A 27551-nucleotide genomic window follows, 5' to 3' on the forward strand; every position below is an offset into this window, starting at 1 on the left:
TCTCATGACTAATAGGAGGTAGATAGTAGGATTTTTGCCTAAGTGTAAACTGAGTCATGCCCATGTTGACTTTTCCAAGGTTAGTATTAGAACAGAGTATAGAATCTCAGATATGTTTCCTGGTATCACACTTGGTAACTCATAATGTATTAAACGTATCAGATTAAGTTCTATAGCTTCTGGAAGCCAAGGTAACTCTGGCATAATTTTTCTGAACTTGTTCTCATGTTTGGAATTGAGTTCCTGATGAAAGCCATCATCACAAAATAATAAGCTTTGAGTAGTAGACCAGGCCCTTTCTGGTGAGTACCAAGCCTTTACTACTTTATGTTACTGTATTTTTAAAGGATGGGGCAGGAGGCAGCCTTAGCTAAACTACTTGGAAACAACTCTTAAGGCCAGTAACACTTGTTTACTGATTGTAATTCTGTGATTAAATGCTCAATCATTCTATTTGGGTGTGGCTCTGTTAGGTTAGGCTTCCTTATAGGTAAATGGAGAACTAGCTTCCCAAAGACACCTATATATAACATTCTCCTATGGCAGATTTACTATGAATATGGTTATATTGGGGCTTTATTATAACATACTGTAGTAGTTAAATATAGTAAATTCACTTGATTGATTCTTTACCGAAAAAAAAAAACAAAAAAACATTTCCTTTGTGTGCTTTATTCTCTTCATTAAAAGGAAAAATCTGAGATATTTCTTTGAAATAAATTCTTCCTAGGCTTATTGCAGTTGTCCATCTCTTTGAGTTTTTTCTACCCATGAGAACAAAGGTGGATGTTAGTATTTCTGTGATAGCTTTTTTCCCCCTGAGGAAGAGGGACAGTTACTGGACTATGAAACTGCTTGATGTTTTCACAGAGAAGAATACAAATGTTGTGAGTTCAGATCTAAACTCTACCACTCATTAGTTCTGTGACTTCAGGAAAATCATTCTCTGAGCATAATCTTTAAAATAGAGGTAATACTTAATTTGAAGGGTTGCTAATGAAGATTAATAATATATGTACAGTACTAGACACATAGTCGGAGAAGGCAATGGCACCCCACTCCAGTACTCTTGCCTGGAAAATGCCATGGAAGGAGGAACCTGGTGGGCTGCAGTCCATGGGGTTGCTAAGAGCTGGACACGACTGAGCGACTTCACTTTCACTTTTCACTTTCATGCATTGGAGAAGGAACTGGCAACCCACTCCAGTGTTCTTGCCTGGAGAATCCCAGGGACGGGGGAGCCTGGTAGGCTGCGATTCATGGGCTCGCTAGGAGTCGGACACGACTGAGCGACTTCACTTTCACTTTTCACTTTCATGCATTGGAGAAGGAAATGGCAACCCACTCCAGTGTTCTTGCCTGGAGAATCCCGGAAAGGGGGAGCCTGCTGGGCTGCTGTCTGTGGGGTCGCACAGAGTCGAACACGACTGAAGTGACTTAGCAGCAGCAGCAGCAGCAGCAGACACATAGTAGGCACCCAGTAAAGGATAGCTATAAAATGAAGTTTGGAATTTCGTGGCTTCTTAGGCAGCCTAAGTTTTAATGTCAGTGGTGGTGGTTTACTCCATTCCTTCCCTCTCGTTTCTTTCCCTTACTTCCCCCACTGCCCTACTCTTGTGGTTCCTCTTTTGTATTACCCTTGTGGGTTATTTAATTAAAAGTTAACTGCTTGAGCACAGTTTTATTTTGAATAGGTAACACATGCAAATCATAAAAAGCAAGAAGAAAAGCAGTCTTTTTTCCCTCACTCCTAGCCATCTAATTCTTCTCCAGAGCAGTCATCGTAACCAGTTTCTTGGTGTTTTCCTAGTGATTCTGTGGTTTCACAAACATACGCATATAATCCTAACCCCTCTTCCTTCCAAAAAGTAGTCTAATATAAAAAATGAATGCTCTCTAGCTTTTTACCTTTTTTTGTGAAGTTATTTAGCACACAGATTTTAAGTGTGCAGTTCACTTACAAAGAGCACATACACGTAGCTGTCACCCAAGTCTCCTGATGAAATACCACCAGGAGCAGCAGCACTCTGGAAACCTCCTTTATGCCCTCAGTCAGTACTCTTTCTCAAAGAAAACCACATCCTTATTCTTAACACTATAGATTTGTTTTGCCTAACTTAAACTTTATATATAAATGCGTATGTATTCCTCTGTGTCTGGTGTCTTTTGGTCAGCATTTGGAGATTTACTCATGTTATTGCATATAACTGTAGTTCTTTTTTCAGTTTTCTCTGAAATCCCTATGTTACTCTTTCATTCAGCATATCTTTGAGTTGTTCCCATATCATTTTTATATACATATACATGCACACAATATTCTACTTTTTAATAGTACAAAATATATCAGTCCTTTGAATGCTGTGTGCCACATGGCTGCCCATTGTACACATTTGTAATTACTGTTACTTTTCTAACACTGTCCTTTATTTTGACAAAGTTTAAAAAAAATAATTTATACTAATTTCTTAATGTTTTATTTATTATAATTTATTAAAATATTTTCCTAGTAGAATTTTATGGAATAAGCATGTTGTTGTTCAGTAACTCTTTGGAACCCCATGGACTGCAGCACACCAGGCCTCCCTGTGCTTCACTATATCCCAGAGTTGGCTCAGACTCACGTCTATTGAGTCAGTGATGCCATCCAAGCATCTCACCCTCTGTCACCCCCTTCTCCTCCTGCCTTTAGTCTTTCCCAGCATCAGGGTCTTTTCCAGTGAGTTATGTCTTGACATCAGGTGGCGAAAGTATTGGAGCTTTAGCTTAGCTTTAGGTGCAGCATCATTCAGGATTGATTTCCTTTAGGGTTGACTGGTTTGATTTGCAGCCCAAGGGACTCTGAAGAGTCTAATAAGCATGAATATAAACTAAACCTCCATTCCCTGTTTTCCCAGTGAGAAGAGTCAAGGTGTGTTCTGGTTAACCTGAACGTGTACATTTGGGAATATGGATTATTTTATCAGTTTTTCAGTGGATATTACCTCTGTTGAAAGTTACCATTCTGAACTGTGTTTGCTAGTTTGAGAAACTTTATCCAAAACCACAGATACCTGTTTACATACTTCAAGAATAGTTGATGTTATCTTTTATATATATGTTTGTGAAGCTTGTTCTGTATTACTTCAAGTGAACTTTTAAAAAGAGCTTATTTTCAATGATACCAGACATTTGTGATTGTAAGACACCACAGCCATAGAAATAATTATTAAATCTATGTTAAATGTCTTTGATAGTTTTTAGAACCGATTCTGTCAGGTCACTTAAGGCTGATGTGTCTTCCCAATACTGCCTTACTTTCAAAATAAAATAATCAAGCAAATTATTAATATCACAAATAGATTTAAAAGTAGCTTTTGAAGTCATTTCTTGAGTGCTAACAAACTTAGTTCTGGACTAAATGAAATCATCCTAAGTTCAGCAGAGCCACATCTACCACCTTGGTTTGTATCCTTTTTAGGTTCACTGTACATTCAAGTTTGTTACTAAGGTATCCAGCGAGTAGAAAAACACATACTTGCAATTTATTCTTTCACTAGAGAAGTAAGTGTCAAGGGTTGCAGACCGGATGGTTATATGTACATGTTGCGTGTTATGATGGTAGGTAGTCATTTTCATACCAATCAAGATTTATAAACATTTTAGTAGTCTGCATGTTAAAAAAAAAGCTTGTTTTCTGTTTACATTTTTAAAGGCTTCCATTCTGCAAACCAGGAACTATTCTTACAAAAGGCAGTTCCAGTATTATCTGTTAATTACTAAGTAGGATTTAAAGTAACTAAGATGTTTACTGTGAAATCTGAGTTTAAATGTCTTATAAGTGTAAATGTACTGTAAATTTATTGGGAAAGTGTTCAGAATCCACCTCTTCCCCCCTCCAAAAGATGAGTACTTTGTTGCATATTGGTTAGAAGGATATTTTAAAAAATCTTTTTTTTTTTCCACATAGTTTGGATGCTCTTCCAAGAGTCACATGTCCAAACCATCCAGATGCGATCCTAGTGGAGGACTACAGAGCTGGTGATATGATCTGTCCTGAATGTGGACTGGTTGTAGGTAAGCAGTAACTATGATTTTAATTGAAAACACTCTTTTGGGTACTTTGCTTTTGTATATTTTCCAAACTCTCTTTTAATACATTTTTACTTTTTCCTCTTACAGATAATACATATTTTTTTTATAAAGCAAATAGATTTAGAAAAAAGGAAATGTGAGAGTAAAATCAGAGACCATATTTTACTGTCTATAGAAACACATATACTTCATAATGTGGGGTAGGATGGACATCTAAAATGGAGGTAATTAATCCAGAAGGAAAGGCCTTTAGGCCTTTGTTTCCTGAGTTTTTTGGCTTAAATATTTGATGCATACTTGTGCATATGGAAATAATGAGTAAATGTAATTTACCTTTTGTGATTTTCTTATATTTAAACATGATTTGTTTCAGAGGAATGAAATTAGATAAGCATGAATGATTTTGCAGTAATAAAGGTATGTCTTTATAGAGGTATTGAGTCTCATGCAAGGCCTTTTAGTCATCAAAAAAAGATTGGTTTAAATTTCATTTGCTCATACAGACTGATTTATTTATGAATTTCTAGTGTGAAATTGTTATTGCCCAAAATACTGCTTCTTAAAATTTTACTTTATTCCTACTTGCTCACTAATCTAGATCTGTAGTATAACTTTAGGATAGAGATAGTCTGTTCAGAAATTTTTCTTATGGTGGGGTTGTCTCCAGCACCTGAGAAAAGGTATAATACTTCAAGGTTTGAAATACTCAAGAATGAAACTGCTAGTAGGCTTGTGGGCAGTGTAACAGAAACATGGATAGTGTTATACTGTGGAAGTGTCTTGCTTGGAGCACGTGCAATATTCATCCAAGTAGGCTGCTTGCCTCAGACCTCCAGTGGGAGTTTTAAATCATACAGAGTTGTTAGTAGGAATTGAAACCCATTTGCAATTACATTCTACTCAGTAAGTATATTAACAGTTAATAAGCTTATATGCTAGGCACTGTTCTAAATGACTTACATATTCACTCAGTTTTTCCTTAGTGACATCTATGAGGTATATCTTCATTTTAGAGATAGCGGAAACTGAGGATTAAGTAGTCCAGCAGTCTAGTTCCACTGCCATAGTTCCATTATGACCTGTCACCTATTTTTATATGCCCTGTGTGCTGAGAATGACTTTTACATTTTTTTAATAGTTAAAAAATCAAAATAATATTTGGGGACATGTGAAAATATTATCAAAGTCAAACTTATAAATAAAATGTTATGGAATATAGTTACACTCATTTGTTTATATATCGTCTGTGGCTGCTTTTATGTTGCATAGCAGAATTTAGTGGTTGTAAAAGAAACATGTCAATGTATGGCAGAAACCACTACAATATTGTAAAGTAATTAGCCTCCAGTTAAAATAAAAAAAAAAGAAACCTTATATGTTGTTCTCATCACATCATACTGCCGCTCAGTGCACTACAAATCCCAGTTATACATCTGCAGCATTTTGAGTGCCAGGCATACCTCCATACAGCAACTCTTATTTATTTATTTTGATACCATTGCATACCCATCAAGTCAAAATGAGGAAAAAAAAAAAAAAAAGATGAACTCTGAATGTCATGTTTTTAAGGCATAGTCGGAGAAGGCAATGGCAACCCACTCCAGTGCTCTTGCTTGGAGAATCCCATGAACGGAGGAGCCTGGTAGGCTGCAGTCCATGGGCTCGCTAGGAGTCGGACACGACTGAGCGACTTCATTTTCACTTTTCACTTTCATGCATTGGAGAAGGAAATGGCAGCGCACTCCAGTGTTCTTGCCTGGAGAATCCCAGGGACGGGGGAGCCTGGTGGGCTGCCGTCTAGGGGGTCGCACAGAGTCGGACAGGACTGAAGCGACTTAGCAGCAGAGCATAAGTTGTTTGTAACTGGATGAAATGGCGAAGCATTGTCCTTATCATGTGGTCCATACTATAGATATACTAGAAGAAGACAATTGATGTTATCAGGCTAAGCACTCATCACAATACTGCTAACTCAGGAAAACAATGGTCATAAAATTTAGAAAACGTCAAGTAGAAAATCTCATCACAGCTGAATTTCTTCACAAAAGTAAAAGAATAAAAATAAGGCTGCAGTTAAGTTTCTGAGTGGCTCATTTGTGGGCCAAACAGGGAAGATCATTTACCAATGATGAGTTATTTGTGTGTGTTTATAGTAGCTAAAGAAATGTGTCCAGAGAATATAAACTTAGTTAAGACTGCTAGCCTCTCAGCAGAAACAGTTGCTTGAAGAGTTGAGGACATTGGGAGTGACATCAGTAGTAAATTAAAAACAAGATAATTTATTTCAAGTATTTTTCCTAGACTCTTGATGACTAGACAGGTGTTGCTGATATTGCTGATTTGTTTATTCATAGAGTCAGTGCAGAGTTTCATAGACTGAATCAGCTGCATGGAACAACTACAGGAGAAACTACTTCTAAATTAAATTGCCAAAATACTGATTCAGTACAACCTGAAGTGGAATCTGCTAGGATGTGTTAAAAATAATGTGTAGTGAAGAAGACTTAGTTGGACAAACTTATAAAAATTGTGAAAATGGAAGATTTTTCAAGTGTATAGTTATCCATTGTATTATTCATCTGCTATGCTGTGGAAAAGGTTTGAATTCATCACATGTTATTGATCCATATATAATGTCAGTGGTGAATTTCATTTAATCTCATGGACTTAACTGTCATCAGTTCTATACATTTTTGTCAGAAATAGAAGCTGAGTGAGTATCTTGACTTGCCCAACCACACAGTCATTTGGTAACTTAATAATGGCAAAGTTTTCTTGTGACTTTTTTTTAAAGCTCTGGGGCAAGGTTGAAGTTTTTCTGAGCCAGTACTGCCTTCAACCACTACTATTGAACACAAATGGCTTCAGAAATTAGGTTTTCCTGCAGAGTTGCTAGTGTTTATTAATAAATTCAATCTAGAACTGCAAAGGCAAAGTGGTGATTGATTACACTGTAGTAAAGCCAGTTTGACAACTAGCATTATTTAAAACATAAGTAATGTCAGATTTCTTTAATACATCTTATATACTTCCATGGTTGTCAGAAGTTAAAACAAAAACTAAGATTTTAATTCCCACTCAAATCTGCAGTGGATATATTTTCCAAACTCAAACTTTAATCAGTGTTTTTCAGACCAGGATACAAGTGCAAAGGAAATTTTCATATTTTAAAGCTGCTTAACTGCAATTAAGGAGATTCTACCTAACCTTTAATTGCAAGTGATTTTTTAATCTACAATATAGTGACATGTTAAAAGGCAAATATCAGAAGAATGTAATAAGATTCTATAAATACCTTCCAAACAGTGAATATGCTCTATTAGAAATGCTTGTGGATTAATGTCAGTATTTGATTGTACTTGTCTGCATGAGGGAAGACATTTTTAAAAGTAAGATACATAAAATTTTATTAATATAACACTGACAGATGACCATTTGTAATTGATTAAAAAAATTTTTTTGATGGTTAGAGAACACTAACTTTGAATTCTGATTAAGTGATATGTTATCCCTTCAAAAGAGAATTCTGTTATTCTCAGTAGTAGAAATTGTATTATAACAAATTATATTTGGTCATTATTATATTCTTAATTTAATCAATTAAAAACTAGTGGATTGTTCTTTTTGTTTAATTACATATATAATAATAATAATAATAATAATAATAATAATAACCTCAGTTTGGCCTCTGGACCCACAAAGCCTTTATAAAATGTTTTCTATGGCCCTTTACAGAAAATGTTTGCTGACCCCCAAGTTAAATGAGAGCATTCTAATTCTTACCAAGTAGTAAGATTGAACTGATTATATGTAAGAGTGAGACAGAGACAGAAGATTAATTAGAATTTCAGTTTCTTGGTTCTCTTAACTTCTGTCGCCATTTAAAAAGAAATAGTGGAAAAATACTGTATTATATTTCCAGTCTTTCCATCAGCTTCACTTCTGCTGTAACTAGCAAGACAGTTGGATAAAATTAAGTAACTGGAGAAGGAAGATATAATTCTCAAGTCTTATATTCTTTTTAGTGCTTAGAATCCTAAATTTTACTTGTTTTTTTTTTTTCTATCTCTAACCAAAGACAGTTAATTTCCTTTTAATTTTGCTTTATTATTATTATTGAACAGCATTAAAAATGGTATTTTTCATTCTACTGATGTAAGCTAATTTTTTTTTTCCAGTTTATTTGGCTGCATCTGGTCTTAGTTGCATCACACAGGATCTTTCATTGTGGTGCACAGACTCTCTAGTTGTGGCACGCTCTAGCTGTGGCTTTCCTGGTGGCTCAGACGTAAAGAGTCTGCCTGTAGTCCAGGAGACCCAAGTTTGATCCCTGGGTAGGGAAGATCCCCTGGAGAAGGAAATGGCAACCCACTCCAGTACTCTTGCCTGGAAAATCCCATGGACGGAGGAGCCTGGCAGGCTGCAGTCAGTGGGGTTGCAAAGAGTCTGACACAACTGAGTGACTTCACTTCTTCACTTCACTAGTTGTGGCATGTGGACTTAGTTGCCCCATGACATGTAGGATCTCTGTTCCCCGACCAGAGAGCAAAACCATGTCCCCTGCACTGCAAGGTGGATTCTCAACCACTGGACCACCAGGGAAGTCCCTAGGCTTGATTTTAAGGCCTGAAAAATTTGAAATATAATCTGATTAAACTTTTCTGTATATGGAAATATCTGTTTGTGATGCTGGGTTTTCTGACATAAAATATAACAAACTTTTGTTTTAACATACACAGTAGCCTCATTCACAGGTATTGTGGTTAAATGTATAATATGATGCCCTGCAAGTGAAGAATCTATTTCATGACCAGACAAGAGGAGGCAAGCAAGAAAGAGTCTGCAAACAGAAAGTTCCATTTTGCTGATGTTACCATCAGGCAAATTATGTTGAAAATAGTTTAATTGATCATGACTTTCCATGAGTCTAAATTTTAAAAATACATACACATATATACATATACACAGAAACATATATCATTGTCATATATTAATAAGCAGATTTCCATCATCATTTTGATTTAAAGGCATATGCTCTTCTTTTGTCAGCTCAGTTCAACCTTTATCTCTAATACTCGGGAGATAGAGAAGAAATTAAGCTGGGCAAATATTCTGTAGTCCACTGAGGGCATAAAATTTGTAACTTTTTAAACATTTGAGATATTGATGTTCATAGTGATTTATATTTAGATAGCATCATCATATGTCTTCTAATAAATAATTTTGGTGTACATAGTGTTGATTATACTTGCCATGAAATTTTACACTGCCTCAAAGTTTTTAGTTTTTAGCTATAACATTTCTTGAACAAGCACTTTGAATAGCTTTTTGTTTAAATAGTCACCAGACAACTTTAGAAACAAGCTCTTTTAGATTGTTTCTGGACAACTCTGTACTTAATATTTAATATTAATGTGTTCTTGAAACTTAGGGCATCCCATTGTCACTAACTCCCTTTAATTTTAAACTCAAGACCAGATACTGCTTAACTGTCATTTTTGGAGCCGTATTGTACCCCTCTCTACTGAGTCATCAAGTAAGAGTGCCTATTACTATTATTTTTTTCTAAGTGAAATAATTCATAATACAAAAAATACGTTTTGTGTGATATAAAATACCTTTTTATAGTCTCTAATAACACTTCTCACTGACCTTCAAGCCATCATTTGTAGGCTACTTGAGGCCCATCACTCAGTCTTAAAACCAGTGCCACATATTTTAGGACTTTATTAAAGCAACATCATACTTTCTGGAACCAGTTTCTGTTTCAGTTAAATGATGGACCACTTAAAATTTAATGGCTTGTAACAGCCATTTAATTTTGCTCAAAATTTTATATGTCATTAATTTGTGAAGGACTCACTTAGGCCACTGTTTCAGCCCTAACTGGACCTGGAGGGTCCACTGCCATAATGGTTTCTCACCTGCATTTTGGTACCTTTCTGCTCCTTGACCCTCCCTGTGTTGAAGTGTCATCCTCTAAAGCCTTTACATAGTTGTATTAGAATAGCTCATACATGATGGTTGGTTTCTAAGAAAGATATCCCAAGAGCAAGTGTTCTGAGGGAGAATGGAAGCTGGACTCAAGTAATTAAGGGCTGTGCCTTGAAACAAGGTCACTTTTGTATTCTGTTAGTCACAGCAGTCCTAGGACCCACCTAGACTGGAAGGGGAGAAGAAATAGCCCCACCTCAGTGTGAGGGTAGTAAATGAAAGTCGCTCAGTCATGTCTGACTCTTTGTGACCCTGTGGACTATACAGGCCATGGAATTCTCCCAGTCAGAATACTGGAGTGGGTAGCCAGCCATTCCCTTTTCCGTGGGATCTTCCCAACCCAGGGATTGAACCTAGGTTTCCCGCATTGTAGGCAGATTCTTCACCAGCTGAGCCACCATGGAAGCCCCAGTGTGAGGGTAACAATGTCATATTGCAGAAGAATATGTGGATGGGAGATATTATTGCTGCTATCTTTGGAAAATACAATTTGATGTCCTGTTTAATTTTTCCCCAGTATTTAAATGGTTGTGTAGTATTTAGTCTCTCCTATAATTTAGATTGTTTCCAATTTCTTTTTAGCTCTTTGTAAAACTACTTACATATGTAACAGTTGACATTTGAATTATAAGATTGTTATTTTAGACATTTGAAGTATTTGTCATTGGCTGTTTTGTCAGTGACCCTTAAGATATTGGTAGTGATCTCTCAAATAGGGCCAATTTTTAAAGCAAAGCTTTGTCATTTCTACCATGAAACTGTTGGCCCCACCAGCACTGATTGTGGGTCCCCCCCACAATCCTGTGTGATTATGTCACTATAAAAGTCGAGCACTAGGTGGCAGTATAATCATATTTAGATTATCAATTTGTTCATAAATCTGACCTTGTACATTGTTTATATGTGACTTATAGGCTGTAAAGTATTAAGTTAGTAAATTATCAAGACTTTTATAAATTAGGATTTCACAGTGAAGTGTTGTATAGAAATAGTGTTATCAACTTAAAGCCACTTTTTGAATACCATTTAAAACAGAATTCCTTCGTTTTTCTTAAAAGTAATGTAAGGAAAATACCGGAGAATAGTTTCAGTTCAGTTCAGTCGCTCAGTCGTGTCCGACTCTTTGCAACCCCATGAACCACATCACGCTAGGCCTCCCTGTCCATCACCAACTCCCAGAGTCCACCCAAACCCATGTCCATTGAGTCGGTGATGTTATCTAACCATCTCATCCTCTGTCGTCCCCTTCTCCTGCCCTCAATCTTTCCCAGCATCAGGGTCTTTTCAAATGAGTCAGCTTTTCACATCAGGTGGCCAAAGTATTGGAGTGTTAGCTTCAAAATCAGTCCTTCCATTGAACACCCCAGACTAATTTCCTTTAGGATAGACTGGTTGGATCTCCTTGCAGTCCAAGGAACTCTCAAGAGTCTTCTCCAACACCACAGTTCAAAAGCATCACTTCTTCGGCGCTCAGCTTTCTTTATAGTCCAACTCTCACATCCATACACGACTACTGGAAAAACCATAGCCTCGACTAGACGAACCTTTGTTGACAAAGTAATGTCTCTGCTTTTTAATATGCTGTTTAGGTTGGTCATAACTTTCCTTCCAAGGAGTAAGCGTCTTAATTTGTTGGCTGCAGTCACCATCTGCAGTGATTTTGGAGCCCGGAAAAATAAAGTCAGCCACTGTGTCCACTGTTTCCCCAGCTATTTCCCATGAAGTGATGGGACCAGATGCCATGATCTTAGTTTTCTGAATGTTGAGCTTTTAGCCAACTTTTTCACTCTACTTTTTTACTTTCATCAAGAGGCTCTTGTTCTTCCTCACTTTCTGCCATAAGGGTGGTGTCATCCGCATATCTGAGGTTATTGATATTTCTCCCGGCAGTCTTGATTCCAGCTTGTGCTTCTTCCAGCCCAGCGTTTCTCATGATGTACTCTGCAAATAAGTTAGATAAGCAAGGTGACAATATACAGCCTTGATGTACACTTTTTCCTATTTGGAACCAGTCTGTTGTTCCATGTCCAGTTCTAACTGTTGCTTCCTGACCTGCATACCCGGTTTCTCAAGAGGTAGGTCAGGTGGTCTGGTATGCCCATCTCTTTCAGAATTTACCACAGTTTATTGTGATCCACACAGTCAAAGGCTTTGGCATAGTCAATAAAGAAGAAATGGATGTTTTTCTGGAACTCTCTTGCTTTTTCGATGATCCAGCGGATGTTGGCAATTTGATCTCTGGTTCCTCTGCCTTTTCTAAAACCAGCCTGAACATCTGGAAGTTCATTGTTCACGTATTGCTGAAGCCTGGCTTGGAGAATTTTAAGCATCACTTTACTAGCGTGTGAGATGAGTGCAATTGTGCGGTAGTTTGAGCATTGCCTTTCTTTGGGATTGGAATGAAAACTGACCTTTTCCAGTCCTGTGGCCACTGCTGAGTTTTCCAAATTTGCTGACATATTGAGTGCAGCACTTTCACAGCATCATCTTTCCAGATTTGAAATAGCTCACCTGGAATTCCATCACCTCCACTAGCTTTGTTCGTAGTGATGCTTCCTAAGACCCCTTGACTTCACATTCCAGGATGTCTGGCTCTAGGTGAGTCATCACACCATCATGATTATCTGGGTCATGGAGATCTTTTTTGTACAGTTCTTCTGTGTATTCTAGCCACCTCTTAATATCTTCTGCTTCTGTTACGTCCATACGATTTCTGTCCTTTATTGAGCTCATCTTTGCATGAAATGTTCCCTTGGTATCTCTAATTTTCTTGAAGAGATCTCTAGTCTTTCCTATTCTATTGTTTTCCTTTGTTTCTTTGCATTGATCACTGAGGAAGGTTTTCTTATCTCTCCTTGCTATTCTTTGGAACTCTGCATTCAAATTGGTATATCTTTCCTTTTCCCCTTTGCTTTTCGCTTCTCTTCTTTTCACAGCTATTTGTAAGGCCTCCTCAGACAGCCATTTTGCTGTTTTGCATTTCTTTTTCTTGGGAGAATAGTTTAGATGAATTTGAAAGAGAAAAATGAATCACTTTGACCTTCCCCTCTTAAGTTATTCTGGATATTGTTAATACCAGTGAATCTGAGACATGAATGTGAATATGCGTTAAGCAGTTTAAAAAGACTGCAGGCTCCACTTTCAGAAACTCTAAACACAGATGTATTCTGTAAATTTTATAAATTGCCACATTCTTTGAGATCTCTGTACTTCTTTAGGCTTTTCATCTTTGCCCTCATGTTTCCCATGTCTCTAGACCTAGACTTCAAATTATTCCTGTAAACCAGATATCTGTGTGTGTCCATAGCTCCTGGAAAAACTAGTAGTCCTTGGCCCTGCAGTCTAGACTTGGCTCTACTACTTAATGAGTAATGTGACTTAGGTCAAGTTGTATAATTTTTCCAAGCTTAGCTTTCTTTATATGTAAAATAAGTACGCCCCCCCCTTCAAGGGCATGTACCATAAATCTCATGTTTACTAGGAACTATTAAGAATCAAATGAGGTAATATATAAAATAAACAGTAGAATTTTAGTATGAGATTTCAGTGATACATATTTTGGGAATGTAAGTGCTCCTTTTTTCTTAACCTTGTAGGAAAAAGGGTGATTCTAAGTCTGAGATGCCATTCTCCCTAGCAGGTCGTATGCAAAATGTGTTTGAGAGATTGTTATTGGTCTAGCATATTTAATGCTGCAATTATAGTATTTTAAACATTATCAGATTATCATCTTTAAATTTGCATTAGCAATGTTTCCTAAAGGAAAACATTTAGTTTAAGATGGCCAAGTTGTATTTTTAAAGTAAGGAGTATTTGTATTCATTTTCAGATTCTTGCTTTGTCATGGCTTGTAAGCCCTCAGACACAGTGTTTTTACCTAATTCAGAATTTTTAATATAGACACTACTTTCTCTTAAACATTAGAGAACAACTAATTTTGCTTGGGTAACACAGCTGTTCTTTGAGGAAGGTTTTTGTTTCACAGAAAGGGAAACTTATGCTTGGAGTGTTTGGGTAATTAACTCAAGATTCTTTGTTTAGTAAGTGACATAGTCACTTAAATCTAGATCTGTTGGACTTGAAAAGCCTTTGGTCGTTGTACTTCTGTTAAGCACTGCTGGTCAGGGAGAGTGTTGGAAAGATGAGATGCAATAAGCAAGCTCTGGACTCGTTCTTTGGCTAGTGTGTGGAAGGAAGGAGTGAATTAAAACAACAAAGTGGTAAAAGTTCTATTACAGATCTTCCTTTGAGTTTGAGGAGAGCACTAGGAAGGAAGTGGTGACTTCCTGAGGAAATTACTATTGAATTTACATTGAAAACATGATCATTAAGAATGTTAGGGTTTATGGAGGGAAAGTCATTCCAGGTAGAGGGGTAAAGAAACATACTCCATAGGGTAGAGGCCTGAAAGGATTAGTGTGTGAATGACTAAATGTTATTGTGGCTAAGTTAAGATGCATCTTATATCAGAGCCATAGCTCCTTAGCTTAGATGCTGCTGCTGCAAATGTGCCTGTATTTCAGGAGAAGCAAGGTCTGTTCACATATTCAAGGATGGGACTATTTTCCAAATGGTAATTATCACTGTTGACTTGTACAGGTTCTCCCCATCTCCAAGGGTCTAAACATGGATAAAATAGACTTTTATGGGCTGGTCTGGGAAATTAACCATGATTTGGTTTGTTTCTAAAGGATAATTCATTATGAGTTGGTATCTGGTTTGCATTGTGGGAACATAAATTGATTTAGAGACTGACTATATTATTAATAGTATTTTTTATGAAGTATGTCTTGACCAAAGTTCCCTTCAAAATTATCCTCAATGTACGATTTCTGATAAGAATATATAGTAACCCTAGACTAAAAATTTGGATTCTTTGAAATGTGAGAAAGGTTAGATGACTGAGGAAGCTGTGGAAGCTAATGATGCATTTCATTTTCAGCTTTAGATTTAAAAAAATACAATGTGATGGCTCAAACAGTTTTCCAGGGCACATAATTTAAAAATTCAATGCTTTGGACTTACCATTTTAAATAATAATAAATGTTGTTTGTTGTTTAGTCCTAAATAGTTTCGTATCTGACTCTTCAACCCTGTTGATCTCCGCTTATAATTTTGCCTCAGGTCTCTCACATATTAGGAAAGGTTCTGGATGTCATATGTAAAGTATTTAGTGCCTGAAACTTAGTAAAAGCCCAGTGTGTGCTAAATCGCTTCAGTCATGTCAGACTCTACAGACCCACCAGGCTCCTCTGACCATGAGATTTCCCAGGCAAGAATACTGGAGTGGGTTGCCATTTCCTCTTGCAGGGGATCTTCCCAACCCAGGGATTGAATCCATGTCTCCTGCTTGGCAGGTGGATTCTTTACCACTGCACCACCTGGGAAGTCCTGAATAATAATATATTTTTGATTATTGAAGCTTTTGACTTACCAGCACTTTTTAAAACTTTTGTTGTTTTAAATTAAATGGTTTTAGATAAATCTAACTTATGAAAACAAATAGCTTGGGAAATACTGTTCTAAGACTCTTCTGAATTCTCTAGTAGAGGTGGGTGGTACACCAAAATAACTTAAATCCTTTTCCAGAAAGATGGCAGAAAGATTTCCAATTTTGGGCAGTTCCTCTCAGTATCTCTTTTTAAAAAATTCTTTTGTTAATTTACAATAGAAAACAGAGAACAAAAATATCCTGAGTCTAGGTCAGGCTAGAAAGTCAGACTATCTCTCCAGTATTGGTTTCCTGGCTGCTTTTGGTATGTTGCAGTTTTCCCCTCTATTAAAATTTCTATCTTAAGCCATTATGATTTTAATGTTGTACTACAAAATACCGTTGGTTGTAGCTTTAGTAGCTTGCCTGATACAAAGGTTAAATGTTTAATTTGTCCCCGTGTACTGTTTCCTTTAGACTGTCGGGCAAAGTACCTTGTTTCTAGGAGATATACTTTTCTTTCTCCTGATCCCATTACTCCATGTAGCAGAAACTGTTGGTTGTTTCCCAGTAGCTATTACTGAACTCTTTTTTTTTTTTTTTTTTAAGATCACTGTATTATTGATATATTCTTTTTTTCTTTGTAATTTTATTTATTTATTTTTGGCTGTGCTGGGCCTTCGTTGTTGCACAGACTTTTCTCTAGTTGTGGTGAGTGGTGGCTACTTTACTTGTGTTGCGTGGGCTTCTCATTGCAGTGACTTCTCTTGTTGCGGAGCACGGGCTCTAAGGCATGCAAGCTTCAGTGGTTGCAGCTTCCAAGCTCAGTAATTGCGGCTCATGAGCTCTAGAGCACAGGCACAATAGTTGTGATACTCAGGCTTAGTTGCTCCACAACATGTGGGATCTTCCCAAACCGGGGATGGAACCCTTGTTTCCTGCATTGGTAGGCGGATTCCTTACCACAACCCCCAGGGAAGCCCCAGTTCTTTCTTTAATAATAAGAATCCCTGAATTTTAACTGGTCCCATGGCTGCTCAGCTAGCGTGTATTCCCCAGCTTCCCTTGTAGTTAGCTGTGGCCGTGTGATTGAATTCTAAGATGCATTGTAAAGTAGAAAAGATCTGTGTTTCTCTAGAACCAGCCCTAAGGGATGTGCTTTCCCTTTTTCTGCTTCCCATTGGCTAGAATACAGATATGATGGAGGGAACTACCAATAGTCATCATATGCTGCAGAATGCAAATCATGATGAGGATGGCTTATCAAAAAGATAGGGAGTCACACTAATCCAAAATTATTATTATAACTCATGGACTGGTAACCTGACAAAGTTCTATCTTGTTGAAGTTACTTTTTATTGTTTTTGCTTTAATTACATGTTTACCTGTATCTTTTCTAATATTGATACATTTTTTGAATCATACCAGAAGTTTAGTTTTGTTTGGGTTCTTTTTTGTCTGCCAGGGATTTGTGAGTATGCAGAGAGGCTGAGAATACTTGAGGAGGTGGATTGGAAGGTTTTCCAGTGGACTTTGACTGATAATTCATTATAGGATGAATAAGCATAAAAATCAACCTGAGGCTTATGAATACAAGCTACAATGGAGGAACAGCAGTCCTGTGGACTTAACAGAAAATTCTTCTCCTGATAATAGTGATGGTTGCTCAGTCGTGTCTGACTCTGCAACCCCATGGACTGATAGTCCGTGGAATTCTCGAGGCCAGAATACTGGAGTGGGTAGCCAATTACCTTCTCCAGGGCATCTTCCTGAACCAAGATCAAACCAGGGTCTCCTACATTGCAAGCAGATTCTTTACCAGCTGAGCTACCAAGGAAGCCCTCTCCTGATATAGTTTACCAGTAAAAAATTATAGAAAATAACTACTTTTTTGTGATCAGTGAAATAAAGCTTCTTTAATGTCTCTGTTAAAAAGGGTCAGAAAGAAAGAAGATAGCACAAGGAGAGAAACACAGTGAAACTGTTGTACAGCAATAAGCTGACTCAACATTCTAGAAGATTGAAACAGTAAAACAGAAAACAAACCTGAGTATAAAGAGTGAATTTTGGAAAGTGGTAAAGACAGGATAGCCATTATGATACTATTTGAAGATGCAGGTGAATATGATAAAGTATTAAAGGTACAAGAAAACTTGACATTGCTCACAGAAGACCTTAGGGTTGCAAAATCAAGACTCCTGTGCACCACTGGGGAATGTATCCTTTTAACATTTAAAAAGTTTTATTAACAGAAATTTGTATGCAGCTAACCAGGAAAAATGTTACCTTAAAGGGACCTACAATTTTACTGATGAATTACTTCTCTGTGACAAATGCTAATACAGTGAAGTTAACTCTCAGTCCTGTTTGTCTTGTGACACAGAAGGAAGTCATAGAACAATCTTTTAAAAATTAATTTATACATAAATCACAAAAATACAGAGCTTGAGTTTTTTTTTGTTTGTTTTGTTTGTTTGTTTGTTTTTTTAGAGCTTGAGTTTTATTTGCTGATTGTCAAATTTATTTGCTGATTTTATTTGCTGAGTACCAATGACCACTCACTGATACTTCTGGTTCTTCTCTTGGGCCACATGGTACAGTTTTATTTCCCCACTCGCTCTGAATTTAAACATCCCATGGCTGGCTTTGGCTGTGGCTGGTGGCCTGTGAGTAGAAATGTTACTATTGGAAACGATAAAGTCAGTGCATAATTCATTCCCCGGCCATGATGACTGGCTTGTCTCAAGAAGTAGCAATTCCATCATCCTGAGTAAGGACTGCATAGAAAGCAGTTCTGTCCCCTTCTATACACAGGTAATGTGAATAAGAAAGAAATCTTTGTTTTAAGCCACCTAACTGCTGAATCTGTTTATTATCTCCAAATAACTTAGTTTGTCTTAACACGAAAGTACTAGAAGAATAATGGCCTACAATGTGCTATGTAAGAAGATAATATGTAATAAATACTGTAGTGTACTGAGATGATAGACATTTAATAAGCACAACACTTTTTCCTCATTTAAGATGCTCTGAGGTAGAGTACAATGATGCTTGATGCTTTAACGGAAGACTTTCAGTTCACCTGTCACTTGTATGCATAATGTCGAAGTAGCGGGGACATTTTTGTGTTAAATCAAAGGCATTGTTTTGAAGGTTCTGACAAGTGCTTTAGATACAAAATATAAATGGAAGTTAAGCACTGGAAAGGGAACAAGTTCCTTGCCATTGATGGGACTCTGTATCTGGATTATTTAGATCATTTTTTAAAAATTAAGTCTATTAAAAGTGGCCGAATATAGGCATGTGAAATACAATAGCAATTTCTAGTTAGAAAATGAGATTTTTAAACAATTTATTTATTTTTGGCTGTGCTGGGTCTTCGTTGTTGCCTGGGCCTTCTCTGGTTGTGGAGAGCAAGGGCTGCGCTCTAGTTGCAGTGCACATGCTTCTCGTTGGAGCACGAGCTCCAGGGCGCTTGGGCTTCTGTTGCTGCGGCATGTGGGCTCAGTCGTTGCAGCTCCTGGGTTCTGGAGCAAGGGTCAGTAGTTGTGGTGCACAAATCATAAGGTAGGTGTGTGCCAAAGTAGTTGAACAGTTTTAAACTAGTGTGAATGATTTTGGCAGTTACTCTCAATTTCTTCCTGAAAAAAGAGAGATGAAACTCATTACTTTAGAATATAGTAAAATATCGTCGTTGATACTCTTTAGACACCTTTCTGATAACATGGATTGAGACCTGTGCATGTGTGTATACTAGTGAATCTCTTTACCTTTTCGGATGGGAAATTTGATCAGAGTGTTAAGAGATCACACAACATAGATGGAGGGAGGAATAGTGGTATTATATATATTGTAGTAGTGCTGTGATACAGACTTTATCTGATGTTGATTTTATAAAAATCAGTGAGTGGTTTAAAAAGGAACTGTTAAAAGTTGGCATGTTTCTCTCTTTGTAGAACAGAGGGCTATGTGACGTTGTATGTTATTGCACGTATGTGCTAATTGTTGGGCTTCTGCATGTCAAAGGTTGACTATACCTAAACAGTATGGCTGCCTTGTACACTTACTCCTTGAAAAGATTCTGTAATGCAGTTTCTTTCCAGAGCAACTTTTAAAAATGCTACCACATTTAGATGTTCTTCAAGAAAATATTTTATGTGTTCTGACTTTTTTTCTGAATGATCTGCTGTATTTCTTATTACTCATGCACATAATCTGATGGTCTAGTTGTAGTTTCATGATGTGCTGTTTGAGTTATTTTGGAAATTTTATTTTCTATAAATGCTATGTTTTGAGCAGTAAAGTATAAAAAGAGGGAATGACTCTGAGCACAAACCACAGATTGTTGAATGAGTCATGTAGACCATTCCCACGTATGTGGAAAAATTACATCACTACCCAGTTCTGGGCTTTCTATTTATACTATCCTAGGCCAACTTTTTTTTTTCCCCTCCTAATCCAATTTGTCTTTTTTGAGGCAGTAAAAGCAAGCACAAAAGAAACTCATGGTAAGTTAATTTGGGGTCAAAAGGAAAATGCTACTAGCAAACTAGTACTTTATCTTTAGTGTTCCAGAGAGACTGAAGACGCTGGTAAGATAAGGAAGGTATTCTCTTCTTACATCCATTGTGTAAATTAAAGTGTTAAAAGTTAATGATGGCATTTGATTTTTTTCACTTAAATTTTTAAGTAACTAGATTTGAAGGCTGCAGTAGTTTTTTGTTGTGTGTTTTTATTTTACTGACTAGGAAAATTAGATTCACTTTTCTCCCTTTGAAAACAGGAAGAATGGAGACATGGCAACACTTTTGAGGAGTGGATACTATTGAAAGGGCTAAACGTTGTCTAAAAGTTTTGTTTTGGTGTTTTGATTAGAAATTTAGTTTTGATTAGAAATTTAGTGAAAAGAGCTTGTAAGGGACTAGACATTATAATTTTAATCTCACAAAAAAACATATGTATACAGATGAATGGAAAAGAAAATATATACCACAGTATTGACAGTGGCTATCTTTGGGTGTTGGGAATACAGGTAATTTTATTTTGCTTATATAACTATTTCTTGTAAGCAGCTACTCTTCTGTAGAAAGGAACAAAAATGAGTCTCTTTAGAGTAGTCTCTCTAAGACAGGGCCTTGCTTAATATTGTAGTAAAACTCTGCACAGTTACACATTTTACATTAATGTCACGTAAGTTTTAAAACTCAATTTACTTAATTAGAATTGCTTCTCATGTTTAGTGATGTTTGCTCTTATGAGGAGGAAGCAGAGAAATGCATCTTGACCATCCTATTCATTTAACTTTTTCTCCTTATTTTGGGCCACCTGCCGAATCTCTGATCCACAGAAGTTGCCTTACCTGATCTCCTTGCTTCTGCTTTCCTTGGCCATTTTCACTGCCTAAGGTGTGGCAAGTGGTGTCCTAACTCTATCCCACTTGCCTTGTGACATGGACACATGATAGTCCAAATGAGATCTGGTTATTCCCAAGTGATTTGAGTATTCAAAGAAGAAAACATCTTCTCAAAATCATCAGGAATGATTCTGTTATGTATTTACTTGTTTTCTAAAATAAAACTCTAAGGGCAGATCACTCTACTCTGTTAATAAGCATTTTAGTTTACCGTATATAGAAAGTGCAGCAATCTGCGTTGAGTTCCTTCCGTCTGTTCTCTCCCCACCTCCTGTGCTGTCCTACATACCAGATACTGCAGCAGAGCACTCTAATTCTTGTAAAGTCTAATATGGAGGTTAATGTTTTATAACTGGTGCTCTTCTTATTCAGAATTAATATCAAACTGTCAGAATGTCATCTTATTTTTATAGCATTAAATAGCTAATATCAAGCAACTTACTTTGAACTGGTTTTTAAGCACTTCATATGGATTGAAACTGTATTACTTAATTTAAAATAAGGTAATTGGGGAAATTTCAAGCTGAATCATTGAACTACTACAGAAATGAGGAAGTTTGTCCAAGGCTAAGCAGCAACTGATAAGAGTCCACAATTTTAACCATTATATTAATTGACTGTCAAACCAACTTTTTTTTAACTACTGAGATAACTTACTTCTTCCATTCCTTTCTGTTTGCTATATATAGCCACAGATGAAAATGGTCTGGTTCCTGCTTTTAATTTTATCACATTGGTGGAAAAGCTAATGTTTTATAAATGCAGTATAGAACAGATTCTGGAATCCCATTTGCATTTCAGTTTTAGTTGTGTGATGTTCGGCAAATTAATTTTATTTCTAATAAAATAAAAGTGATACCTATTTTTATAAAGCTTTAAGGATTGAAAAATAACATTTACAGAGGGCATAGTGACTAGCATATGCAGGTGTTCTTGTTAGCGCTTGTCTGTGGTAGAGGTATTACCAGCCATTGGGCATTCCCCTCAAAGCAGTAATCTACACCAAATCTACCTGTCTGGTTTCTTAGCGTGGCGTTTTTAGCCACTGCTTTTTTGTGTAAAAAGAAAAGTTTACCTACCTTTCTGCTTACTGATTCTAGGCTTAAGTTTATTCTGTATGAATTATTTGACCCCCAAATATTTTCAATATTTTCAGATAGTTACTAAAGTATCCTCTTAGGCTTAGTTCTTTGCAGAGCATTGCCCATAACAACTTTGTAATTTCTTTAAACTGTGTATTAATAACATCATGAACAGTGTTTTCTGGTTTTTATTTCTGTGCCTGTTGCACGTTTTGTTCAAATCTTGATTCTTTTTTTTTTTTTTTCAAATCTTGATTCTTCATAGCTTTTTATCAAATTGATTAACTTTATTTTTGTCTTTATTTTGTCTACTTCTTTATTCCAGGAGTTAAAATACGACTAATCATAGCGTAATGTTTAAAGAGGGTTATTATAGAACTGTCACAATAGGAATACTTTAAGATAAATATCTGAGACAAGATACTTAAGCTGAAGCCTGATGTTCGTGTTGAGATTTTCTGGGAATAAAAGAGCTAAGTTGGGCATTAGGCTGTGTTAAATAAATCCTATCTTGACGAGACAATTCAGATTTCCATTTATATTCTCAGGTGACCGAGTTATCGATGTAGGATCTGAGTGGAGAACTTTCAGCAATGATAAAGCAACAAAAGATCCATCTCGAGTTGGAGATTCTCAGAATCCTCTTCTGAGTGATGGAGATTTGTCTACTATGATTGGCAAGGTAATAAATCCATTGGGCAGGAAATGCCAGGTGCAGACTGACCAAAGACCTGGAGTTGGAAACTTTGCAAAATTATCAGTCACTGTTCCAGTGAGGAATCTCTATCTGAGAGTAAGATCAGCAGTAAGACTACTGGTAATGATGGTTGCCTTATTTATTTCTTCTGTCTTAAATGGGAAACTAATACATTGAAGTTACAGACTCGATATCTCAGGCCCTTGTTTTAATGAAGCAGTTTTGCCCAAAAAAATTGAGTGTTGTAGGCTTTTTGAGTTCATATTAAAATGTTCCTTGAATATTAGTAATCTTTTCTCTTTTCCCTTAAGACCACTAAGATAAATTGGATCGCTGTATAATAGACTATTTGCTAATAGTGGTGAATTTATGACTCTCCTAAGCTTTACTTTTCTCATCAGTAAAGTGACAGTACTGCAACCTTAGAGACATTTTGAGGGTTACATGGAAATATGTATCAAGTATCTATACACATGTAGTGTATATAATGTGTTCAGTAAATGGTACCTGCTGCTGTTATATAGAAGCAGTAGCATAATCTTCCTGGCAGCCTGGCTGGCTTTTGCTCTGCTATCTGAATTGGAAGTAATAGTGGCATTATTTCAAAGAACTCATCCAGGAAGCATATGCTATTTTAGGACTCAATTTATACTACTGCATAGTCCATTTTTAAGAAATTAGGCAAAAGCAGGTCATATTTTCATGCCCTGTAATTTACATACTAAGTTTGAAAAACATGGTGTGGCTAAGTTAAAAAGTTGACAATATTCAAGAGTATTTTAAAGTAGGTAGTTTCTGCATGTAGCTTTACAGGCTGGAAAAATTACTAAGAACGTTTATAAATTTTAAGATTGCAACTAATAGTTACTTTTTTTAATATTTACTTTTTTCCAGTAGGAAATATATGATTCAAAAACATGTAAAAAGAACAGTAGTTTTCCTCACTCTTGACCCCTAAACTCTGTTTCCACCGTAGTCCCTTTTCCCTGTCAGAAACAGGTAACCACTGCTACTGGGTTCTTCTGATTCCTGTAACAATTATTTATGCGTTTGTGGCAAATAAATTTTTTAAGATGCTACATTTGTCATATGTTAAATTTCTGTATGTATTTGGGAATATTTCTGGACTTTCTATCCTTTCTCTAACCTGGTCTAGTTGTCTAAGGACACACTATGCTATTCTAGTATTTGGGAGCATTAATCTTCTTTTATAACCTTTTCAGCATTTTCTTTACTGGTCTTTTCCATTTAATGTTAGGATAACTTTGTTTATTAAAAAAAAAAACAACTTGGTAATTATTTTCACTGGTTAGATTTATTTTCAAATTGGCTCAGGGAAAACTGACTTCTTAAAAGTTTTCTTTCTAAGTTAATCTAGATATTTTGCCTTTTTTGTTGCTGTTGTAATTGCAGGTTTTTCTTGCATGTTCTGATTGATTACATGTATGTAGGCTGTTGACTTTTGTTTGTTAATTTTGACCTTGCCACTCTGATGAATTCATTACAGTTTGAGTGATTTTCTTGAATAATTCTAGGTATATACAAAGATATTATCTGAAGATAGTTTATCAGTTTGGTCTCAGATTTGTACTTCTCATCTCTTTCCTGTTGAATTTTAATATAATTATACTAATATAATTGCTATATAATTACATTTTATAGTTATGTTATATTAGCTAGTTTTTCTAGTACAGTGTTAGAAAATGGTAGTGACAGGAGGCATTTTTGTCTTCTGACTTTTAGTGGTAATGCTGCTAATGTTTCTCCATTAATCAATGTGCTGGGGCTGGACTTGGGAGATTTGTTTGCTTACCTTTTTAAGCACCTTTTGGAGATAATTGTGATTTTTCTGCTAGGTCTGTGAAATTTCATGGTTTATGTTATTAATTCTATAATAATATTTTTCATTTAAAGTATTTGCTAGAAAAACTCTTTAAAACCACCTTAACCTAGTATTTTTTCTTTTGAGGAATAGAGGTTGCTCAGGGTAGATTTCTTGGGTAATATGGAGTCAGATTGTGCAAGTTGTTTTCTTAGAATAATTGTTCATTCAAGTTTTCAGATTTTTTTTTTTTGCACAAGTTATAAAACTTTGTTTTATAGGGTACAGGAGCTGCAAGTTTTGATGAATTTGGTAATTCTAAGTACCAGAATAGGAGAACCATGAGCAGTTCTGATCGGGCAATGATGAATGCATTTAAAGAAATCACTACCATGGCAGACAGAATCAACCTCCCTCGAAATATAGTTGTAAGTTCTTGTCTATATTCTGTAAACTGTGCTGGCTTTGACTTAGAATAATTTTAGTGAACACATGAAATTTTGCTCTTATGGTTAATTAAATGGCCTAGAATTAATTAAACTTAGTTTCTCTGCTTTGAGGACTTCCCTCATGGCTCAGCTGGTAAAGAATCCACCTGCAAGGCAGGAGACCTGGGTTCGATCCCTGGGTTGGGAAGATCTGCTGGAGAAGGGAAAGGCTACCCACTCCAGTATTCCGGCCTCGAGAATTCCATGGACTATATATATAGTCCATGGGTTCGCAAAGAGTCAGACACGAGTGAGCGACTTTCACTTTTCTCTGCTTTGAAGGATCGAACAAATAACCTATTCAAGCAAGTGTATGAACAGAAGAGCCTAAAGGGGAGAGCCAATGATGCCATAGCTTCTGCTTGTCTTTATATTGCCTGCAGACAGGAAGGGGTTCCTAGAACATTTAAAGGTAAGTTTTTAATTGTTTAGATATAAATGTTAATCTATTTCATATTAAAGTGACAGGCCAAAGTCAAGCAGCTTGGATGCTTAGTAAATTAAGCTTCCTGGTTACATACAGTAATCCACTTAAGTATCTTTCTAAACAGCACCTTATTTTGTTCCTTGACAAAAATTCTATGATCATATCAATCGTGTTCTTTTCAGGCTGTTTTCCCATGTAAAGTCATGTTAGTCCATGTAAGCCCCGTGTTCTTTGCTAGTAAGGTCTTCTGACTGTATTTTGTGAGCTTCAAGGCCTGGCCTCAGAATCCTTTGTTGGAAGTCTGTACACTGGATGTACAGCAAAGTTTCCGCTCCCAGCAAGCACAGGTCTCTACAGGTGAGAGAGTCAAGTCTTAGAATCAATGAAATTTTTCTCTTGAGTTAGACAGTTTTCATTTTCAGTTAGGTTGAAGGCTTTGATAGAACTAATATTTTTCATGTAGTTTTCAGTTTATGCATGAAAACATGACAGCTTATTCAGTGTTGCTGTGATACTTGTACATTTTAGCTTAAGACTATAATTACCCTTGATTCATCCAGGAATATTTTATATGTTTTCTTGTGTCAGACTGAAGAGGCAGTGGTTCTTGCAACTAAAACTAAGACTTCTGTTAAATTTATTCTTAGTGTTAGTTGAAATTTTAGAACAACAGTGTCAAATACTTAATCACATTTTGATGTGTCTGTAATTGCAGGGATTACATGTATGTATGACATTGTGTAACTTGAGAGGCATTCTTTAGTTTGAATATTTTCTTTGATTTTTTTGATATACCCCTTACAACAGATTAATACATATCAAATAAATTTTTGATTGATTGAAGAAACTTGCATGACTTGAAACTTCAGAGAAGTTAATATTTTGAAATATTAAGACCTACATTTAGCTTTTTTTTTTTTTTAAAAAAGCTTTTGTAAACATTTAAATTAATTGAGAAATTTTAAATTAGTTTGTGAGAAGTGTCACTGAGAGAATTAGATTGATCTTTAAGGCAGGATAGAATTTTGCAGTTTATTACTTTTATAATAAAAAATGGTAAGATTTTTAAGGTGAACTACACGGCCTAGGTGGATTGATTTATTTAAACTTTTTTTGTCTTTTAGAAATATGCGCTGTATCACGAATTTCTAAGAAAGAAATTGGTCGATGTTTTAAACTTATTCTGAAAGCTTTAGAAACCAGTGTGGATTTGATTACAACTGGGGACTTCATGTCCAGGTTTTGTTCCAACCTTTGTCTTCCTAAGCAAGTACAGATGGCAGCGACTCATATAGCCCGTAAAGCTGTGGAGCTGGATTTGGTTCCTGGAAGGAGCCCGATATCTGTGGCAGCAGCTGCTATTTACATGGCCTCACAGGCATCAGCTGAGAAAAGGACCCAAAAAGGTAGGATTCTTCATCAGGAAGAGTATTGATAAAATTGGGAAGGCTGTAGTATGTGAAAATATTTCCATTTTAAGTTATGAGGCAGGTACAGCCATACCTCATTCTGTTGTACCTCACAGACACTGCATTTTTTTTTTTTTAACAAATGGAAGATTTATGGCAATTCTGTTTGTCAGATGATGGTTAACATTTTTTTTTAGTAATAAAGTATTTTTTAATTAAGGTATGTGCATTCTTTTTTTAGACAAAATTATTTTGCACACTTAATAAACTACAGTGTAAACATAATTTTTTATGTTTGGCTTTATTGCAATATTGGCTTTGTTTTAGGGGTCTGGAATTGAACCTGCAGTTCTCTGAGGTGTGACAGCAAATATCCAGAGCCTATGTTTAAGAGGTAGTTCCTTAGCATCAAAACTGAAGAAAATATAATATTTTGCTTTTAAGTGGCTCATAAATAAAAATATTTTGCAGGCATAACCCTATGTACTTTTTTCTTCATTTGAATTAAGTAATTTTAGTTCATACATGTTTTTTCATTTTTAAGAAATTGTTTTTATTTGTATCCCCTAAATATTTCTGGCTATTTGGAATAATAGTCTTGTTTTTTTCCCACCTCAAAACTTACCTTTTGAATCTTGATAGGAGGCAGCCATGCTTTGTTTCTCTGGAGCTGGCCTGAACCCTACAGATATGCACACTATAAATGTGTGCTGACCA

General features: G+C 36.1%; 1 protein-coding gene across 1 annotated transcript in view; it reads left to right on the forward strand.

Annotated features, from left to right (window-relative positions):
• The window catches only part of GTF2B (general transcription factor IIB), a 30740-nt gene that overhangs the window by 1040 nt on the left and 2149 nt on the right, over positions 1-27551 (forward strand). The window contains exons 2-6 of the mRNA XM_006074862.4: positions 3947-4053; positions 22540-22673; positions 24792-24938; positions 25281-25410; positions 26550-26831. Of these exons, the coding sequence (XP_006074924.1) occupies positions 3947-4053; positions 22540-22673; positions 24792-24938; positions 25281-25410; positions 26550-26831 (800 nt within the window). The remainder of the gene's footprint in view (positions 1-3946; positions 4054-22539; positions 22674-24791; positions 24939-25280; positions 25411-26549; positions 26832-27551) is intronic.

The sequence above is a fragment of the Bubalus bubalis genome, chromosome 6 (genome assembly GCF_019923935.1).
Source record: "Bubalus bubalis isolate 160015118507 breed Murrah chromosome 6, NDDB_SH_1, whole genome shotgun sequence".
Lineage (NCBI taxonomy): Eukaryota > Metazoa > Chordata > Mammalia > Artiodactyla > Bovidae > Bubalus > Bubalus bubalis.